Source organism: Scomber scombrus, chromosome 3 (genome assembly GCF_963691925.1).
Source record: "Scomber scombrus chromosome 3, fScoSco1.1, whole genome shotgun sequence".
NCBI lineage: Eukaryota > Metazoa > Chordata > Actinopteri > Scombriformes > Scombridae > Scomber > Scomber scombrus.
The window spans coordinates 34,809,917-34,825,983 of record NC_084972.1 but is presented as its reverse complement, the minus strand read 5'-3'; the positions used below and the strand labels follow the sequence as shown (position 1 = coordinate 34,825,983).

Genomic DNA, 16,067 nt, shown 5'->3' with positions numbered 1-16,067 from the left:
ATCTGAAGGTAAACGGCAGGTTTGATGCTGCAGCTCACCGGCTTCACGTCCTCGCTGCTGCCGCTCATCGTCTGGACGACAAACACACAAAAACACACAATTCATACTACAGCTGAATATATTCATCAATTAATCTATTAACAGAATATTAATTAATTTAAAACTATTTCTGTTCATTTTGAGTCATTTTTAAAGGAAATAAAGTTTAAATTCTCTGGTTTCAGCTGCTTAAATGTGAATATTTTGGGGTTTTTTATGGATTAAAAGACAAAATCGATTAATCTAGAAATCAATCAACAGATGAATCGATAATGAAAGAAGAGTTAATAACAGCTCTGATGAGAATAAACTGTTCTCAGGTCTCTGTGACATAAACATGAATGAATAAATAAAACTTAATGACAATAATGCTACAATTACTACTATTAATAATAATAATGATAATAATATGATTTTTTATTCTTTGTTGGACAGAATATACAAAAAACAGTCATTCAGGTTCATAAATAAAAGATAAATGAAATAAAAGGCAAAAATAATAATACAAAAAAACCTAATAATTAAATAAAAGTAAAAAAGTTATAAGTGACATCTTCAATTAAAATACTGTGAGTAGGTTTTTTTTAATTCAGAGACTCAAAATAATATTTTATTTCAATTATGAATAATTTAAATGATTTATGGGGTTGTTGTTTTATTATATTTTTGCTTTGTTGATATAAAAACTTACCAAACAACAATGCTACAAATATTAATATTGTTATACATAAAACAGGAAATTATACTTTTATATAATATTTTTTCAATAAAAATCTTATGTGAAGTTTTTGTAAAAAAAATAATAAAATAAAAATAACTCTCCAAATCCTTCTAAAATACAACAATGAGTAAAAATATTAATGATAACATAACATTTAACCTTTTTAAAAGAGGGCTCCAGTTGATAATAAATGAACTTTATATAATATTTGACGTCATAACTCTAAATATTTAAATAATGTTTCTATTAGTCATCTTCACATCTGATGCACTAATATTAAAATGTTGTATTTTAATTGATTTTATATACTGTATTTATTCTATTTTTATTAATGTAAAGTTATTTTTAAATGTTTCATTAATGTTTATTTATCTTTTGTTCTTTGTTAACATTGCTTCATGCTCCTTTAAATATGAATTGTATAAAAACTGCTTTATGTACAAATAAAATGATTATTATTCTGATTAATTACAGTTTACTGACCCAGACCTTACTGTAACTACTGCAGCACCATGGACAGCGACACACACACACACACACACACACACACACACACACACACACACACACACACACACACACACACACACACACACACAGATAATTCAGCAGCTTTCTACTGTAAATATTCAGTTGAATGTTTACTGCTGCAGATCAGCTGTTTAATAACACTGAAACAGCTGATCTGCAGCGTTAGCTCCGAGGCTAACTGCTAACAGCTGAGTTCACGTTACTAGTGACATAAAAACAGGAGGAAGTGAATAAAAGTGACGCTGTGTTAGTTCAGGGTCTATCTCACCGTGTCAGAGAGCAGTCACAGCGGTTCAGGAGCAGAGAGGAGGAAATTAATCTGACCTGAAGATGGAGAAAGGTTTCAGTCTGAGACGATAGCATGCCAGAGATACTGTTACTTCCGGGCTGTAACCAAGGCGACAGAGAGAGTCTTAAAGGGCCAGCAGCACCTTCAGCTGCTCCAGACTGCATCAATATAACCTGCAGCTGCATCAATATAACCTGAAGCAGCTGCATCAGTTTAACCTGCAGCTGCATCAGTCTGACCTGCAGCTGCATCAGTCTAACCTGCAGCTGCATCAATATAACCTACAGCTGCTGCATCAGTCTAACCTGCAGCTGCATCAGTCTAACCTGCAGCTGCTGCATCAGTTTAACCTGCAGCTGCATCAGTCTAACCTGCAGCTGCTGCATCAGTCTAACCTGCAGCTGCATCAATATAACCTGCAGCTGCTGCATCAGTCTAACCTGCAGCTGCTGCATCAGTCTAACCTGCAGCTGCATCAATATAACCTGCAGCAGCTGCATCAGTCTAACCTGCAGCTACATCAGTCTAACCTGCAGCTGCTGCATCAGTCTAACCTGCAGCTGCATCAATATAACCTGCAGCTGCTGCATCAGTCTAACCTGCAGCTGCATCAATATAACCTGCAGCTGCTGCATCAGTCTGACCTGCAGCTGCTGCATCAGTCTGACCTGCGGTCATATCATGTATCATATCAATATCGAGATACAATAATTTGTCCACATCATGCAGCCCTAATTCAGATAGTTTAATTAAGTAAAAGTATTAATATAAACTATGTAAAAATACTTCTAAATAATGTATTACAAGTAAAAGTCCTGCACAGAAAAACTACTTTGAAAGTGTTTAAGTATTAGCAGCAAAATATTCTGTAAGTACCTCACTGACTGTAATATTGTATTACTGCAGAAACGTTTAGTCAGAACTTTCTCCAATTCTTGTGATGCAACCGCTCCACTTTTTCTGAAGTGTAATGTACTGACTATTTTTGATATTGATATTCTTCAAATATGTACTTTTATTTTTAAGTTGAAATACATGAGTACAGATTTAGCAGAAAGTTTCAAAACATTATTTTTTAACTTTTATTTACAAATGTAGCATACAGCTCCAGGACAGTATTCAATAAGATAACATGGAGCCCAGTTATAGAATAGACATTTACATTTACTGATTCTCTCTTTGCCCAGATACAAAATTAAACTATGAATTTACTATTTTATTGATGAATCGAACAAAATCCTCTGAAACAGTAACATGATATAACAAACTATTAATCCAGATGACACTTTAAATATGTACAGAATTATAAACTGTCAACATTAGAAACCCAAATATATCCATGTAGGCTACACCTCCATCATCATCTACATGTGATCCTCAACAATCCAGTGGAAGTTAACAAAATACAAATTCTCTCTTAATCTTGAATTATAGACAAAATGTCAAATATCAATAAATTGTCTTAATATATATAACTAATAAACAAAAACTCACACTCAGAACTGTATAATTGTGACTGCAGCTCAATATAACTTAGCCTCTGGTAGCCATCCTTCACTGAATACTGCCCCAAATTATCCCTCTATGGTACTAATCTCTGATTGGTCAACAGAACACACATCTAACCAATCACCTCACACAATACTGAACAGTCCAGCAGTCCTTAAAGAAACATACACATCACTTTATGTACAAACTACAGACATCCATCACACCTGATGTTTTGTCACAGAGACCTTCAGTGGAGAAATCTTCAGTTCATCATCACTGCTAATGAATGGAAACAGTTTGTCAGTGAAAGTATGTGTGAAGGTGTGTATGTGTGTGTTAGTATCAGGATCAGAGAACGACAGATTTCCTCTGTTCCAGTCCAGATTCACTCTGATCCTCTGGAGCTTCTTCTTCACTGGGAGAATAGTGAGGGGAGCTGGTGCTGACCGTGCTGAGTATTTATCATCATAGAACCCTATTCTCCATAATGCAGAGTGTATGCCTCCCTTCCTCTCAACAGACTCTGATGACACACCCAGTAACCAGTATTTATTGTCTCCAACCTCGACATCCCAGCTGTGAGTCCCTGAGTTAAAGCCCTCAGAGCCCAGGACAAAGTAATAATCATCAAACCTCTCTGGATTATCAGGAAGCTGCTGTTTCTCTCCTTCACATCTCACACTGGTCAGATCTTCAGACAGGATGAGTTCTTGATCAGCAGTGTTTGGATCCAGAATGACAGGAGTGTAGGAGACCATCTCCTTAATGTTGTTCCAGATGTTGAAGGCCAGGTTGCCCAGGTGTTTGGCCTGGTCTATCAGAGCTCCTGAGGGCAGCTGTGGATCATCCAGCAGGGGGCAGCGCTGGACTCTTTCCACTGCAGCCTTGTAGTTGTTCAGGAATGAGACGTCTTCAGCTCTCAGCTCCTCCTCTGTGGCTCTGACTGTGTGTGAAAGAGCTGCTATCTCTCTGCTCAGAGCCTCCATCTTCTCCTTCATCATCTGACTCTTCTGCTCCTCTTCCTCCCTCAGAGCAGCCATCCTGGCCTCCTCTTCCTCTTCTAGAAACTGGTGAAGCTTCTTAAACTGCTCCTTAATCTGCCTTTCTGTGTGTTGGGCCTGGACCTTAATGTGTTTTGCTGTTTGATCAAACTTCACTTTAACTACTTCACAAACCTTTAACTTCTCCTTTAAGGGCTTCAGAGTTTCCTCAAGTTCCTTCTTGTGTTGTGGTGCAGCTTCATCGATGGGTCTGAATCTGTGGTTGGTGTGTTTTTCTGAATCTCTGCAGATGTGACACACTGACTGCTGATGGTCCAGACAGAAGAGTTTGAGTTTCTCAGAGTGCAGACTGCAGAGAGCCTCTGAAGCTCTCTGATCTCTGTCCTGTAAGAAGGACTCACACAGGTTCTTTAACGCCAGGTTACGAGGTGGTTCATCCTTTGAAGATCTTCTCTTACAAACTGGACACTCATGTGTTGGTTTCTCTCTCCACCAGCTCTTCAGACAGTCTTTACAGAAGCTGTGGCTACATGACAGAAGAACAGGATCTCTAAAGACCTCATGACAGACTGGACAGCAGAGATCCTCCTCTGATCTGGAAGCCATTTAGTCTCTGAGTGAAGCTGAAAACACAGCAGATAGAAAGTAGTCAGTCATGGCTCCCATCCCTCCTCTACTAACTTCTAGGGATGCAGCAGTACAATGTGACCACGGTTCAGTATGCATCACAGTTTTTGGGCCACGGTAACGGTTCGGTTTCTGTATCTTAATATTATTTTAACTCTAACATCCAGTAGGTTTTTTGCCTTTTCTATTTTAAATCAGGAACATAATAACGAGGTTCAATTGTTTTCATTTTTTGACAGAATCTGATGTTCGTAACCACTGAATAGGGCTGCAGGTCTTTCACTATGAAGATGCTGCTTCCATTATTTCTACATGTTTTAGGGTGTTTTAGGGTGATGGTGACGTTAAGTGAGACACGCTGGATGTGTTACCTGATGAGTAGCCGATATTTGCAAAGCAGGGGTGAAGTGGGCAGGGGAACGCCGTCTGCCCACTTCTTTCAGCATGATTCAAAAATAAAAAGATAATAATAATGAGTAGCAGAAGAAAGAAGACAGGAGAACGAGACCTGCAGTAACCAATCTGACCCTTTGTGGTGATTCATTGGACTGTTTTGGAGTAGAAACCTGATGACAAGAAAAACATCAAACCTAAATTACTCTGGTGTTTTTTATTATGGCAGCGCCGTCTGCTCAGCTCTGATTATTGTTGGACTTAACCTACTTCAGATTTAACATTATGCATAGGTTATACAATGTGTGTGAATCTAGGCTTATGATTGTGGTTATGAGAAAAAAGCAATGTAGCAATACATTTGTTTTTAATGGCAGCTCCGTCTGCTGTGATTATTTAGGATTTGTCCCACGAACATAACTTCAGATTTAGCATTGTGTAATTTAACTAAACTAATAGGTTGTAAGTTAATTTGAATAAACGATGCATGACATTCAATTAACTTCTGCTTATGTAGACAATGCGTTTGGTGTGACTTGCGTGTGTGTGAGTCTAGGCCTGTATTAATGTAAATTGGTCTGATGTGTGTGTGAGGTTATGAGAAATAAGCAATACAGCACACATTATATTAGTTGTTGGTGATGTTAATTTTTGTAAATGATTAGCTACAGTTTCTGTATCTGGCAAACTTTAAGCCTTGTGTATGTACAGTATATTTTTGGATGACATCATAAAAACAGTGCCCCCCCACTTTTGCAAAGCAATGCTTGCACACTGTGCTGTTTGTTGACGGTCTATTCGTCCTATTCTTCGTACTCAAAGCTGAATATAAAATGTTTCCACACATTTAGATTCATAAACTCTTCAAATTTTTATTTTTTTAGCTGAATTTAGCCAAGACTCGGTTGCATGAAAGCAGAGGAGCATAAGTTACCATGGAGATTTATTCTGTTACCATGGAGATTTATTCTGTACGGCCAGCCTGCTCCAGACCAGGCTAACAGCCAGGTTTAGTTAATCCTGGTGTTTTATTTATTCAGTCAGCTGTCCCTCCGGTTGGAAATGAAGTGTTTTAAAGTTATATCATGGTTCTCTGTTTGTTTGTATCCTGTCTCATTTTTATTAGCCTGCATTAAAATACCAAAGATACATTATAATTAAAACAATTATAATTCTAATTTTTTATGATCATATGTGAGTCAATATTAGCTAGGCTTACTGTCATATTGTTTTTATGAAGACTGTGGTTCATACTGAGGTTTGATGAATATTCCTGCAGGTTTTTAGATGATTAGAAACAGCTGATGAAGCAAAGATGGATGTAATGAAGTCAGTGAGTGTAATACATAAAGTCCTATTCACGTGTTTCTTTCTTCACAACAGCTTGCCCTTGTTTGGATGTTAACGTGTTAGATGAAGAAGTTCTAATACTGAGAGGAGCTTTCTGTGCAGACTGCTGGGTCCCAAAGTTCAGCATTGTGCAGCGTGGAGCCCTCACCATCCACAGATGATCTGTGTTTCACTAAGTTTCTTCATAAGAAGCATGTTCTTATATTCAGTTAGAGATGCTGAAAATCTGAATAAAGATTCTGTTTACAGCTCTATAGGATTTGGGAGGCTGTTGAAATCACTGGTGCAAGCCTTCAACACTTTCCCTGGCCACACCCTCTAAGTAATTCATTTACACACTCACACACACAGAGAGAGAGAGAGAGAGAGAGAGAGAGAGAGAGAGAGAGAGAGAGAGAGAGAGATTTGCGCATATGGCTATCAATTCTTGGACTGTTAAATTTTTTGAATTAGTCTTTCAGGCTTTTTCTCTCAGTTTAATAACATCAGACTTATTTCTCTTTTAACATTTATCTTTCACCTCCTCATTAGTTTCCACTGGAAGCTGTTGCTCACTTGGTGAGAAATGTGCAGCTCGTGTTTTTCCATGTCTGCATCAATAAATCTGATGGATCGAGTGGTCTATTTAAGAAAGCTGTGAACAAGCACTTAAATCAATGACTTAGACCTGGCTTCACATAGCTTCATATCCTCATCCTGGCCTGGTAAACATGCAACAGATTAAGCCAGAATGAACTGATGAGACTTTGTCGAGCCTCGCCTTTTCAGTTATCCTGGATTTCTGAATCCTGCTCTTGTGTAACAGCCCTCTAGTCCTGAGTATCTCTAAATGCACAACGTGCACGTACAAGGACCAAGAATTGAAAATTAAAGTTTTATGACAGGTGTACCGAACTATCACGGGTCACTTTTACGTATTGAACCGAACAGGGCGTATTGAATCCCTCCTCTACTAACTTCACTGACATTGACTTTCACTGTGATTCCAGTTTTTAGTCAAACTCACCTTCAGTGTGTGGAGAGTCAGCAGGTTGAAGCAGCAGAGTTCTAGTTTTCCACTTTTCTCTCCTGTAGCTGTACTCACTCAGAGGAAGTTGTTAGTTTGGTCTGAAGGTGAATCTGATGCTCTGTTTTTCAGTCTGTGTGTCTCTTTAGAGACCAACAATAAACTGTTTCCTGGTTTGTCTCAGGTGAGTCAGGTGAGGGGCGGAGCTTTGTCAGATCTCTTCTGATAAATGTTGTAGCTTCACAGTAACACAGGGTGTGTTTCAGTCCATAGTTCAAAAACTACACCAACCATCAGCTGTAAAGATGAATGATTAACAGGTTTTATCTGATATTATATGTACAGTACAGCACATCATGACCTGCATGAAGCTAATAAAATTAACTCTCATTGAGCAAGATGCAAGAACATGTTTGTATTTTTTTCCTTAAATCCGTCATCCTTTTTCGTAAAGTGGAATTCATGAGTGTGCCACATCGGCTTCACCAAACACTTGTATCACCATGAAACAGTCGTTAATGACTTTCGTAAACATGATGAATCCCTCCTGTTCTAAATGAACGTGCGTTCCTGAAAAAGTAAATTAACATGAATGACGCCCTCAAAATACCATATAAGGTCATCTGTCCAGCAGGTTGTAGAGAAGCTCCATTCATGAAAATGGCACCAAAGACTTAGATGAAGAACTTTACGAGCTCTCAGACTGAGGTCCTGCTCTCAGAAATAGATCAACAGAAACACATATTATTATTATTTAGTTAGTGGTGGAATTAAAGATCCTGAAAAAGCCAAAGAACGAGGAAAAATGACCCTTGTTGTGAACGCTGTCTCAGCTGTTGTGAAAACGTCACAGAGGTTAAAAAATTAAATGATTTAACATAAATTAGATACCAAAAAACATCTCACTAATGGTTTTATCAGCCAGGGAGCCAAATCATAACCTTGATCACCAATATTTCAACTAAATGAATAACAGTTATTAATAAATAGTCAGTTTATATTGTGGAAAAGTCGCTTTGTAGTTTCAGCCTCTAATATTTATATTGTAAGCTTGCATTATATCATAGTTTCAATTGTCAATTTAAATGACTGATATATCTACCTACATTGTTAAATAGCCTACTACTTTTGAAAGTGTTTAAGTATTAGCAGCAAAATGTTCTGCAAGTACTGCACTTACTGTAATATTGTATTGCTGCAGAAACGTTTTGGAAATTACAGGGAAATTTTGAGTGCCACGGGACTGCTGCCGGGATGAGTACACGATTTATTTCCAGAGTTCAAAAATCACCCTGATCATATTCTGGTTTCCAGTATTAAGTACATCTTACTAGTCAGTATCAAGTGTAATGTACTTTATTCTCAACTTAACATCCCTGAAATATTAAGTAAATGTTCATCATATTTAAGCATGAATAATATTTATTTAAACTAATTAAGTAAAGTCTACTTCATTTTTTCACAGACAGGAACATCACTGTTATGAAATTATTAAGTAAATCTTATCATTAAGAGAGTAGATTTTATCATACTTTTTTATTTTAAATTACTTAATTGTATGAAATTATATTACTCATCATAATTATGTACATTTTGTTCATCTTCTATTGATAAATGTTGAATCTTTTTATAGACCACAAATCATACAACCACAATACAAAACAATACAATACAATAAAACTATTTATTTTGTCCACAGTAAACATGAATTAATCACTCCATTCAAATGAATTAGCTCGGTTAACTGGCAAAACAGACAGACAGGAATTAGCCAATCACAACAAAGTAGCTCAGTTTCTGCCCAGCAACAGGTTGCTAAGGGCAGCTAAGGCCCTACGGTTGCTATGGCGATGTGTGAGAATCTGCTTGGAAATTCTCAAAATGCCCCCAGAAATTGGCTTCTAACAAGGTCCCGAACAATTGCAAACTGTGAGAAAACCGTAACTCCTGTCCAAAAACCGAAAACACTGTGAGAGACACAGAAGCCAGCAGATTCTGAAAGTGTTTATTTTATTCAGATATTCCTTAAAATCAGCGAGTAAGCTCAGAGTGAACACAGAGTGAGATTCTTTTGAAAAAAAAGACGATTACATTAGGGCCAATGGGGAGCGAGACAGGTATTGCTGCCGGTCTCGGCCCCCCCGTTTACATTTTGTGCAGACCCCGCCTGTCAACGTCACATTTTATGAATCCCAACACCTATGTCTATATTTTGACAAAAAATTATTTGTCTCCTTTTCACGGTTTGGCCGTGAGCTCGAGTTAAAAATAAAAATTAAGGTTATTTTTTACTGCTTCTCGCACTCAAGCTAACTGACGCTTCCACTCTAACTTTGAAGAAAAAGTGATTTCCACTCCTCGTTTGACTGCTCATAGTTTGAAAAGTTTACATGTTATGTAAAAACAGTTTGGTGTTTTGGAGAGAGCCGAAGTTTTCCTCCGTTTTAAAGTTTGAATCACATTTATATGTGCAGGTATAAGAGAGCTAGGTGACTCTGAAAAAAGGTGAAAAATGTAAAATTTTGTGGGTTTAAAAAAAAAAGTCCCATTCATTTCCAATGGAGAATTTTCCCGTTTTTTGGGAATAACTTTGGGAAAAATTGGAATTTCAACACCAAATGTCACAGCACCTCTTTCCCGATCAAGCCGCATGTTTTGATGTATATATTCGCCCCGAGGCACTAATAACATGGAGCCTAGTTATAGAATAGACATTTGCATTTACTTACTGATTCTCTCTTTGCCCAGATACAAAATTAAACTCAAAAATGCTCTGATGACTAAAGAATCTCGTACATAATCTGGATTTTGTAATCTATTTTGAATTTATTTATTTTTTCTTGGTTTTGTATTTAACTTATAATTCTTTGGATTTACTATTTTACTGATTAAACGAACACAATCCTCTGAAACAGTAACATGATATTACAAACTATTAATCCAGATGACACTTTAAATATGTACAGAATTATAAACTGTCAACATTAAAAACCCAAATATATCCATGTAGGCTACACCTCCATCATCATCTACATGTGGTCCTCGACAATCCAGTGGAAGTTAACAAAATACAAATTCTCTCTTAATCTTGAATTATAGACAAAATGTCAAATATCAATGAATTCTCTTAATATATATAACTAATAAACACAAACTCACACTCAGAACTGTATAATTGTGACTGCAGCTCAATATAACTTAGCCTCTGGTAGCCATCCTTCACTGAATATTGCCCCAAATTATCCCTCTATGGTACTAATCTCTGATTGGTCAACAGAACACACATCTAACCAATCACCTAACACAATACTGAACAGTCCAGCAGTCCTTAAAGAAACATACACATCACTTTATGTACAAACTACAGACATCGATCAGACCTGTTGTTTTGTCACAGAGACCTTCAGTGGAGAAATCTTCAGTTTATCCTTAGTGTTAATGTATGGAAACAGTGTGTCAGTGAAAGTGTGTGTGAAGGTGTGTATGTGTGTGTTAGTATCAGGATCAGAGAACGACAGATTTCCTCTGTTCCAGTCCAGATTCACTCTGATCCTCTGGAACTTCTTCTTCACTGAGAGAATAGTGGAGGGAGCTGATGGTGAATATGCTGAGTATTTATCATCATAGAACCGTATTCTCCATAATCCAGACTGTATGCGTCCCTTCCTCTGAACAGACTCTGATAACACACCCAGTGACCAGACTTTACTGTCTCCAACCTCGACATCCCAGCTGTGAGTCCCTGAGTTAAAGCCCTCAGAGCCCAGGACAGAGAAATAATAATCAAACCTCTCTGGATTATCAGGAAGCTGCTGTTTCTTTCCTCTTAGTCTCACACTGGTCAGATCTTCAGACAGGATGAGTTCTGGATGAGCAGTGTTTGGATCCAGAATGACAGGAGTGTAGGAGACCATCTCCTTCATTTTGTTCCAGATGTTGAAGGCCAGGTTGCCCAGGTGTTTGGCCTGGTCTATCAGAGCTCCTGAGGGCAGCTGTGGATCATCCAGCAGGGGGCAGCGCTGGACTCTTTCCACTGCAGCCTTGTAGTTGTTCAGGAATGAGACGTCTTCAGCTCTCAGCTCCTCCTCTGTGGCTCTGACTGTGTGTGAAAGAGCTGCTATCTCTCTGCTCAGAGCCTCCATCTTCTCCTTCATCATCTGACTCTTCTGCTCCTCTTCCTCCCTCAGAGCAGCCATCCTGGCCTCCTCTTCCTCTTCTAGAAACTGGTGAAGCTTCTTAAACTGCTCCTTAATCTGCCTCTCTGTGTGTTGGGCCTGGACCTTCATGTGTTTTGATGTTTGATCAAACTTCACTTTAACTTGTTCACAAACCTTTAACTTCTCCTTTAAGGGCTTCAGAGTTTCCTCAAGTTCCTTCTTGTGTTGTGGTGCAGCTTCATCGATGGGTCTGAATCTGTGGTTGGTGTGTTTTTCTGAATCTCTGCAGACGACACACACTGGCTGCTGATGGTCCAGACAGAAGAGTTTGAGTTTCTCAGAGTGCAGACTGCAGAGAGCCTCTGAAGCTCTCTGATCTCTGTCCTGTAAGAAGGACTCACACAGGTTCTTTAACGCCAGGTTACAAGGTGGTTCAGCCTTTGAAGATCTTCTCTTACAAACTGGACACTCATGTGTCAGTTTCTCTCTCCACCAGCTCTTCAGACAGTCTTTACAGAAGCTGTGGCTACATGACAGAAGAACAGGATCTATAAAGACCTCATGACAGACCGGACAGCAGAAATTCTCCTCTGATCTGGAAGCCATTTAGTCTCTGAGTGAAGCTGAAAACACAGCAGACAGAAAGTACAGTCAGTCATGGCTTCACTGACATTTACCGTAAAAACTGGTGTATAAGACGCACTTTTAACGCAATATATTTTTCTATTTTAATTCTTATTTAACAATGTGTCCTATTAACCAGTAAAATACAGAGAGAAGTTGGATCTGGATGTGATTATAGGGATGTAAAAGGCTCCACACTAATAACAATCACTATGAACTATAACTTCCTATAAACAGACACACGCTGTGCACTGCAGATGTGTCTGCAGCTGATGAAAATAGACCCGTTATATGGAGTTTATTCCCTATCTTAATTCAAGAGCATATTAAATGGATATGAGAGCATATTTATTGATTTCATGCTCAGATTTTGTGATATTTTCTCTCAAAACTCTGCTCTTGCGCTCAAATTTGGTGCGTTCGCTGCTCTTCAAGGAGCGTCGCATACGGGCGGGCACTCTTTCAACCGGGTTTATCCACTCCTGACCTCCGGTGCTGTAATAAATGTGGTTTCTTTCATTTTTTTGACCATTGTTTGAATAAAATATCATTTAATAAATACACAAGCGTCCGTGATTTTCATTAAAATAGCTATATTGTATTATAATAATAATTTTTATTAAATGATATTTTATTCCAACAGTGGTCAAAAAAATGAAAGAAACCACTTTTTTTTTTTTTTTTCCTCCAATAAACTTTATTAACATTTCCGTAATATACAAAAAAACTCTCGATAGGAAAATATGTGCATTCTTTTTACAATACAAAGATATCTCCATTATAAATCAAATCTACAAGGCTATACACATAAAAGGATATAATAAAAACATATATAAAAAGATAAGAAAATACAAGGCACTTCATATCATTAAAAAAACAAAACCTTCAAAAAACCAAATATTTCTTTGCAGTTTCACTCAATTTACAAATTGGCTTGTATACATTTAACAACTTCAAAGAAGAAACATATTTATTTAGTTGTGTGTGATATTTTTACCCAGTTCTGAAAATTCTTTGGTAAGATTATCTTTATATAAAAGAATCTGATGTTTATCAAATGGTGTGATATTTTCTATTTTATTACCTATCCATTCAAAAACATCCTGAGAAACCACATTTATTACAGCACCGGAGGTCAGGAGTGGATAAACCCGGTTGAAAGAGTGCCCGCCCGTATGCGACGCTCCTCGAAGAGCAGCGAACGCACCCGTTTACAGCTTTGATCCGAGAGCAGGGCAGAGATCCGCGAGCACAAAGTCCCTGAGCGCGAGAGGAAGAACTCGAGTGTGAGCGCACGAAATCTGCACGAGCAGCGTTGTAACCGAGAGCGAGGACACAGTGCGAGCATGCGCACAGCAAATTTGAGCGCGAGAGCAGAGTTTTGAGAGAAAATATCACAAAATCTGAGCATGAAATCAATAAATACTGCTCTCAAATCCATTTAATATGCTCTTGAATTAAGATAGGGAATAAACTCCATACGTTAATGCTGTTAATGGTGGACAGAAAAATGATTCAGTGTGTTGATCAGAAGTATTTCAGACACTAGTTGCTGTGATGTTTCAGTGTTTACAGACCAAACTGATGTTGAAGCGTGACTCAGGTGCAGTAGTCTATTTACACACAGTGACAGCTCTGATGAAGAGTTGTTGGGACTCAGTGAGCACACAGCTACACACTGTACTAAATATATAAAGTTACTGTGTTCTATTAAAAGGTTTAATTTAAACTCAGCCTAACTGAACCCGGTCTGAGTTAATAAACCGGTCCAGTTCAGTTCAGTTAAATCATTACCAGAACATTAACAATTAAAGCTGCAGTCTGTAACTATTGTGTTATATTTGCTAAAATTGTCATTATGATCTGATAGTAGAATAAAATACAGATAAACTGAGACAAAACCAGTGGTGGTGATGTGATTTGCAAGAATCCAGTAAAACAACCAATCAGAGCCTGGAAGAGTGTCTCACTCAGTTAAACAGGTTTCTTCTCTGACTGTGAGGACGAGCCTTCACGTGCGTGCAGCGTGCACAGCAGGTTCCTCTGTGGGAGGAGCTTAGAAGGCAGAGCTGCAGCAAAGAGGAAGAAGGAGTCTGTACTCGTTTGTTTTCTCATAACTACATACTGCAGCTTTAACCCGTCACACTGTTTATAAATGAATATCTACTGGTGCATTCAAATAAACCAGTCTTTAATAGAAAAGTGTTTTTCCCAGCATGACACTCCCCAAAATAGACTGAGACTTATACACCAGTGTTTACAGTACTTTCAGTGTGACTCCAGTTTTTAGTCAAACTCACCTTCAGTGTGTGGAGAGTCAGCAGGTTGAAGCAGCAGAGTTCTAGTTTTCCACTTTTCTCTCCTGTAGCTGTACTCACTCAGAGGAAGTTGTTAGTTTGGTCTGAAATACACCAACCATCAGCTGTAAAGATTAATGATTAACAGGTTTTATGTGATTTAATCTGTACAGTACAGAACATCATGACCTGTATATTTAGTTTCTAAGGTTTTTATGAAGGTATTTATGTTGTTGTTCATGCAAAGAAACATTTAAAAAAACAAACAAATCACTTAAATAGAGTAAAATCTATACAAACAAAAATGTTTCTTTTATTGTTGTTGTTATTACTGACCTAAAAACTAGAAAATGCAAAAATGCAGAGTCTGTTGATACATTTAAGATGCATCTGAAGACTGACTTTTATTTTCTGGCTGTTTAATCTGTTTTATTTGTTCTCTGATTTCTTTGGGTTTTACATTTGTGCTTAAACTTTGTTCTATTTTAATTTTGCTTCTTTTAATGCTTGTATGTGCACATATATGTCTGCCTTTGTGAAGCACTTTGATGCAAAATCTGTTTTAATCCCAGGGATATTGCACACTTGTATGTAGTATAGGGGATTAATGTGTATTGTAGATTTATATAATTACAAATTATTTTAGAGTTTTGTTATCGCATATAGTATTTAACTTTATTTTAATTTTATTTTTTTATCACTTAACTATTACAAGGCTACTGTTGTGTCAACTTTGAATTTCCCTCTAGGAGTTAGTGTTAGGTTAGGGTTACCTTAGTTTACTTTATAAATAAAATAAACTTGAAACTTAAAACTTATAAAAAATATCATTAAAGAGTTTAACTTGTTATTAACATCCAGCTGTTACAGTCTACTTGTATTTATGTGTTATTACAGTAAATCACCAGCAGATGGCAGTCTTACTCCATGGATTCCACACAGTCAGTGACCGACTGATGTGTTTAAATCTAAAAGGTGTGCCTCTCTTCCACTGAGCTCATCACCTCGTTCACATCTTCCATCTGCCCCAGAAAAAATAAGATATACGGCACCTCATCCCGACCAGCCATCTCCCATCAGAATGAGGTTCAGGTGCAGCTCTGCTATCAGAGAGAGACAGCACACCTGAGGCTTTATCAGTCTGCAGCAGGAATCAGCTGTTATTCCTCTCTGGTCCTGTAATGATATATCGCCAAAAAAAAACCCTGAAACACGGTTTTCAGGATGTCTCAAATCAGTTGTGAACAAAGAGTGAAATATGTGACGCTCCACCTGCACTGCTGAGCTTTGTTTCTGTGAATTAAATGAGCATTTATGGACTGTTTAATACTACTGAAGATAATTATAACACATTAATCAAAGTAGTAAAGTGACTGAGATGATGAACATTTCTAAGCAATGTATAAATCTTAAATAAATGGTTTATAACACACTGTAATGTAGTTACAAGCAGATATAAGGGCATTTTTTAATATATATTTCATATGGACATACAGTATAGTCACCTGAATGGACTCTTTAATACCCCCAAAGTTAATTAT

The 16,067-nt window shown here is 37.6% G+C and overlaps 3 protein-coding genes across 3 annotated transcripts in view; all 3 read right to left on the bottom strand.

The window, feature by feature from the left end:
* The window catches only part of nicn1 (nicolin 1), a 16,090-nt gene extending 14,438 nt beyond the window's left edge, over positions 1 to 1,652 (bottom strand). Inside the window, 2 exon segments of the mRNA XM_062415789.1 lie at positions 1 to 71; positions 1,560 to 1,652. The exon segment at positions 1 to 71 is cut by the window's left edge and continues 67 nt beyond it. Of these exon segments, the coding sequence (XP_062271773.1) occupies positions 1 to 68 (68 nt within the window). The 5' untranslated portion in view covers positions 69 to 71; positions 1,560 to 1,652.
* A 1,248-nt stretch (positions 1,653 to 2,900) lies between these two features.
* LOC133977440 (zinc-binding protein A33-like) lies at positions 2,901 to 4,684 on the bottom strand. The gene has a single exon (XM_062415609.1). The coding sequence runs from the start codon at positions 4,676 to 4,678 to the stop codon at positions 3,290 to 3,292; it is 1,389 nt and encodes a 462-aa protein (XP_062271593.1). The 5' UTR covers positions 4,679 to 4,684; the 3' UTR covers positions 2,901 to 3,289.
* A 5,878-nt stretch (positions 4,685 to 10,562) lies between these two features.
* On the bottom strand, positions 10,563 to 14,606 carry LOC133977353 (nuclear factor 7, ovary-like). Its single transcript, XM_062415478.1, has 2 exons — positions 14,530 to 14,606; positions 10,563 to 12,228 (listed from the first exon to the last, which is right to left on the bottom strand). Exon 2 carries the CDS (start codon positions 12,209 to 12,211, stop codon positions 10,823 to 10,825), a length of 1,389 nt encoding a protein of 462 aa, XP_062271462.1. The 5' UTR covers positions 12,212 to 12,228; positions 14,530 to 14,606; the 3' UTR covers positions 10,563 to 10,822.
* Between the last annotated feature and the right edge of the window lie 1,461 nt (positions 14,607 to 16,067).

Bases quoted from the DNA above. Each gene is read 5' to 3' on its own strand.
- LOC133977440 (XM_062415609.1), bottom strand. From the start codon at position 4,678: ATGGCTTCCAGATCAGAGGAGGATCTCTGCTGTCCAGTCTGTCATGAG.
- LOC133977353 (XM_062415478.1), bottom strand. From the start codon at position 12,211: ATGGCTTCCAGATCAGAGGAGAATTTCTGCTGTCCGGTCTGTCATGAG.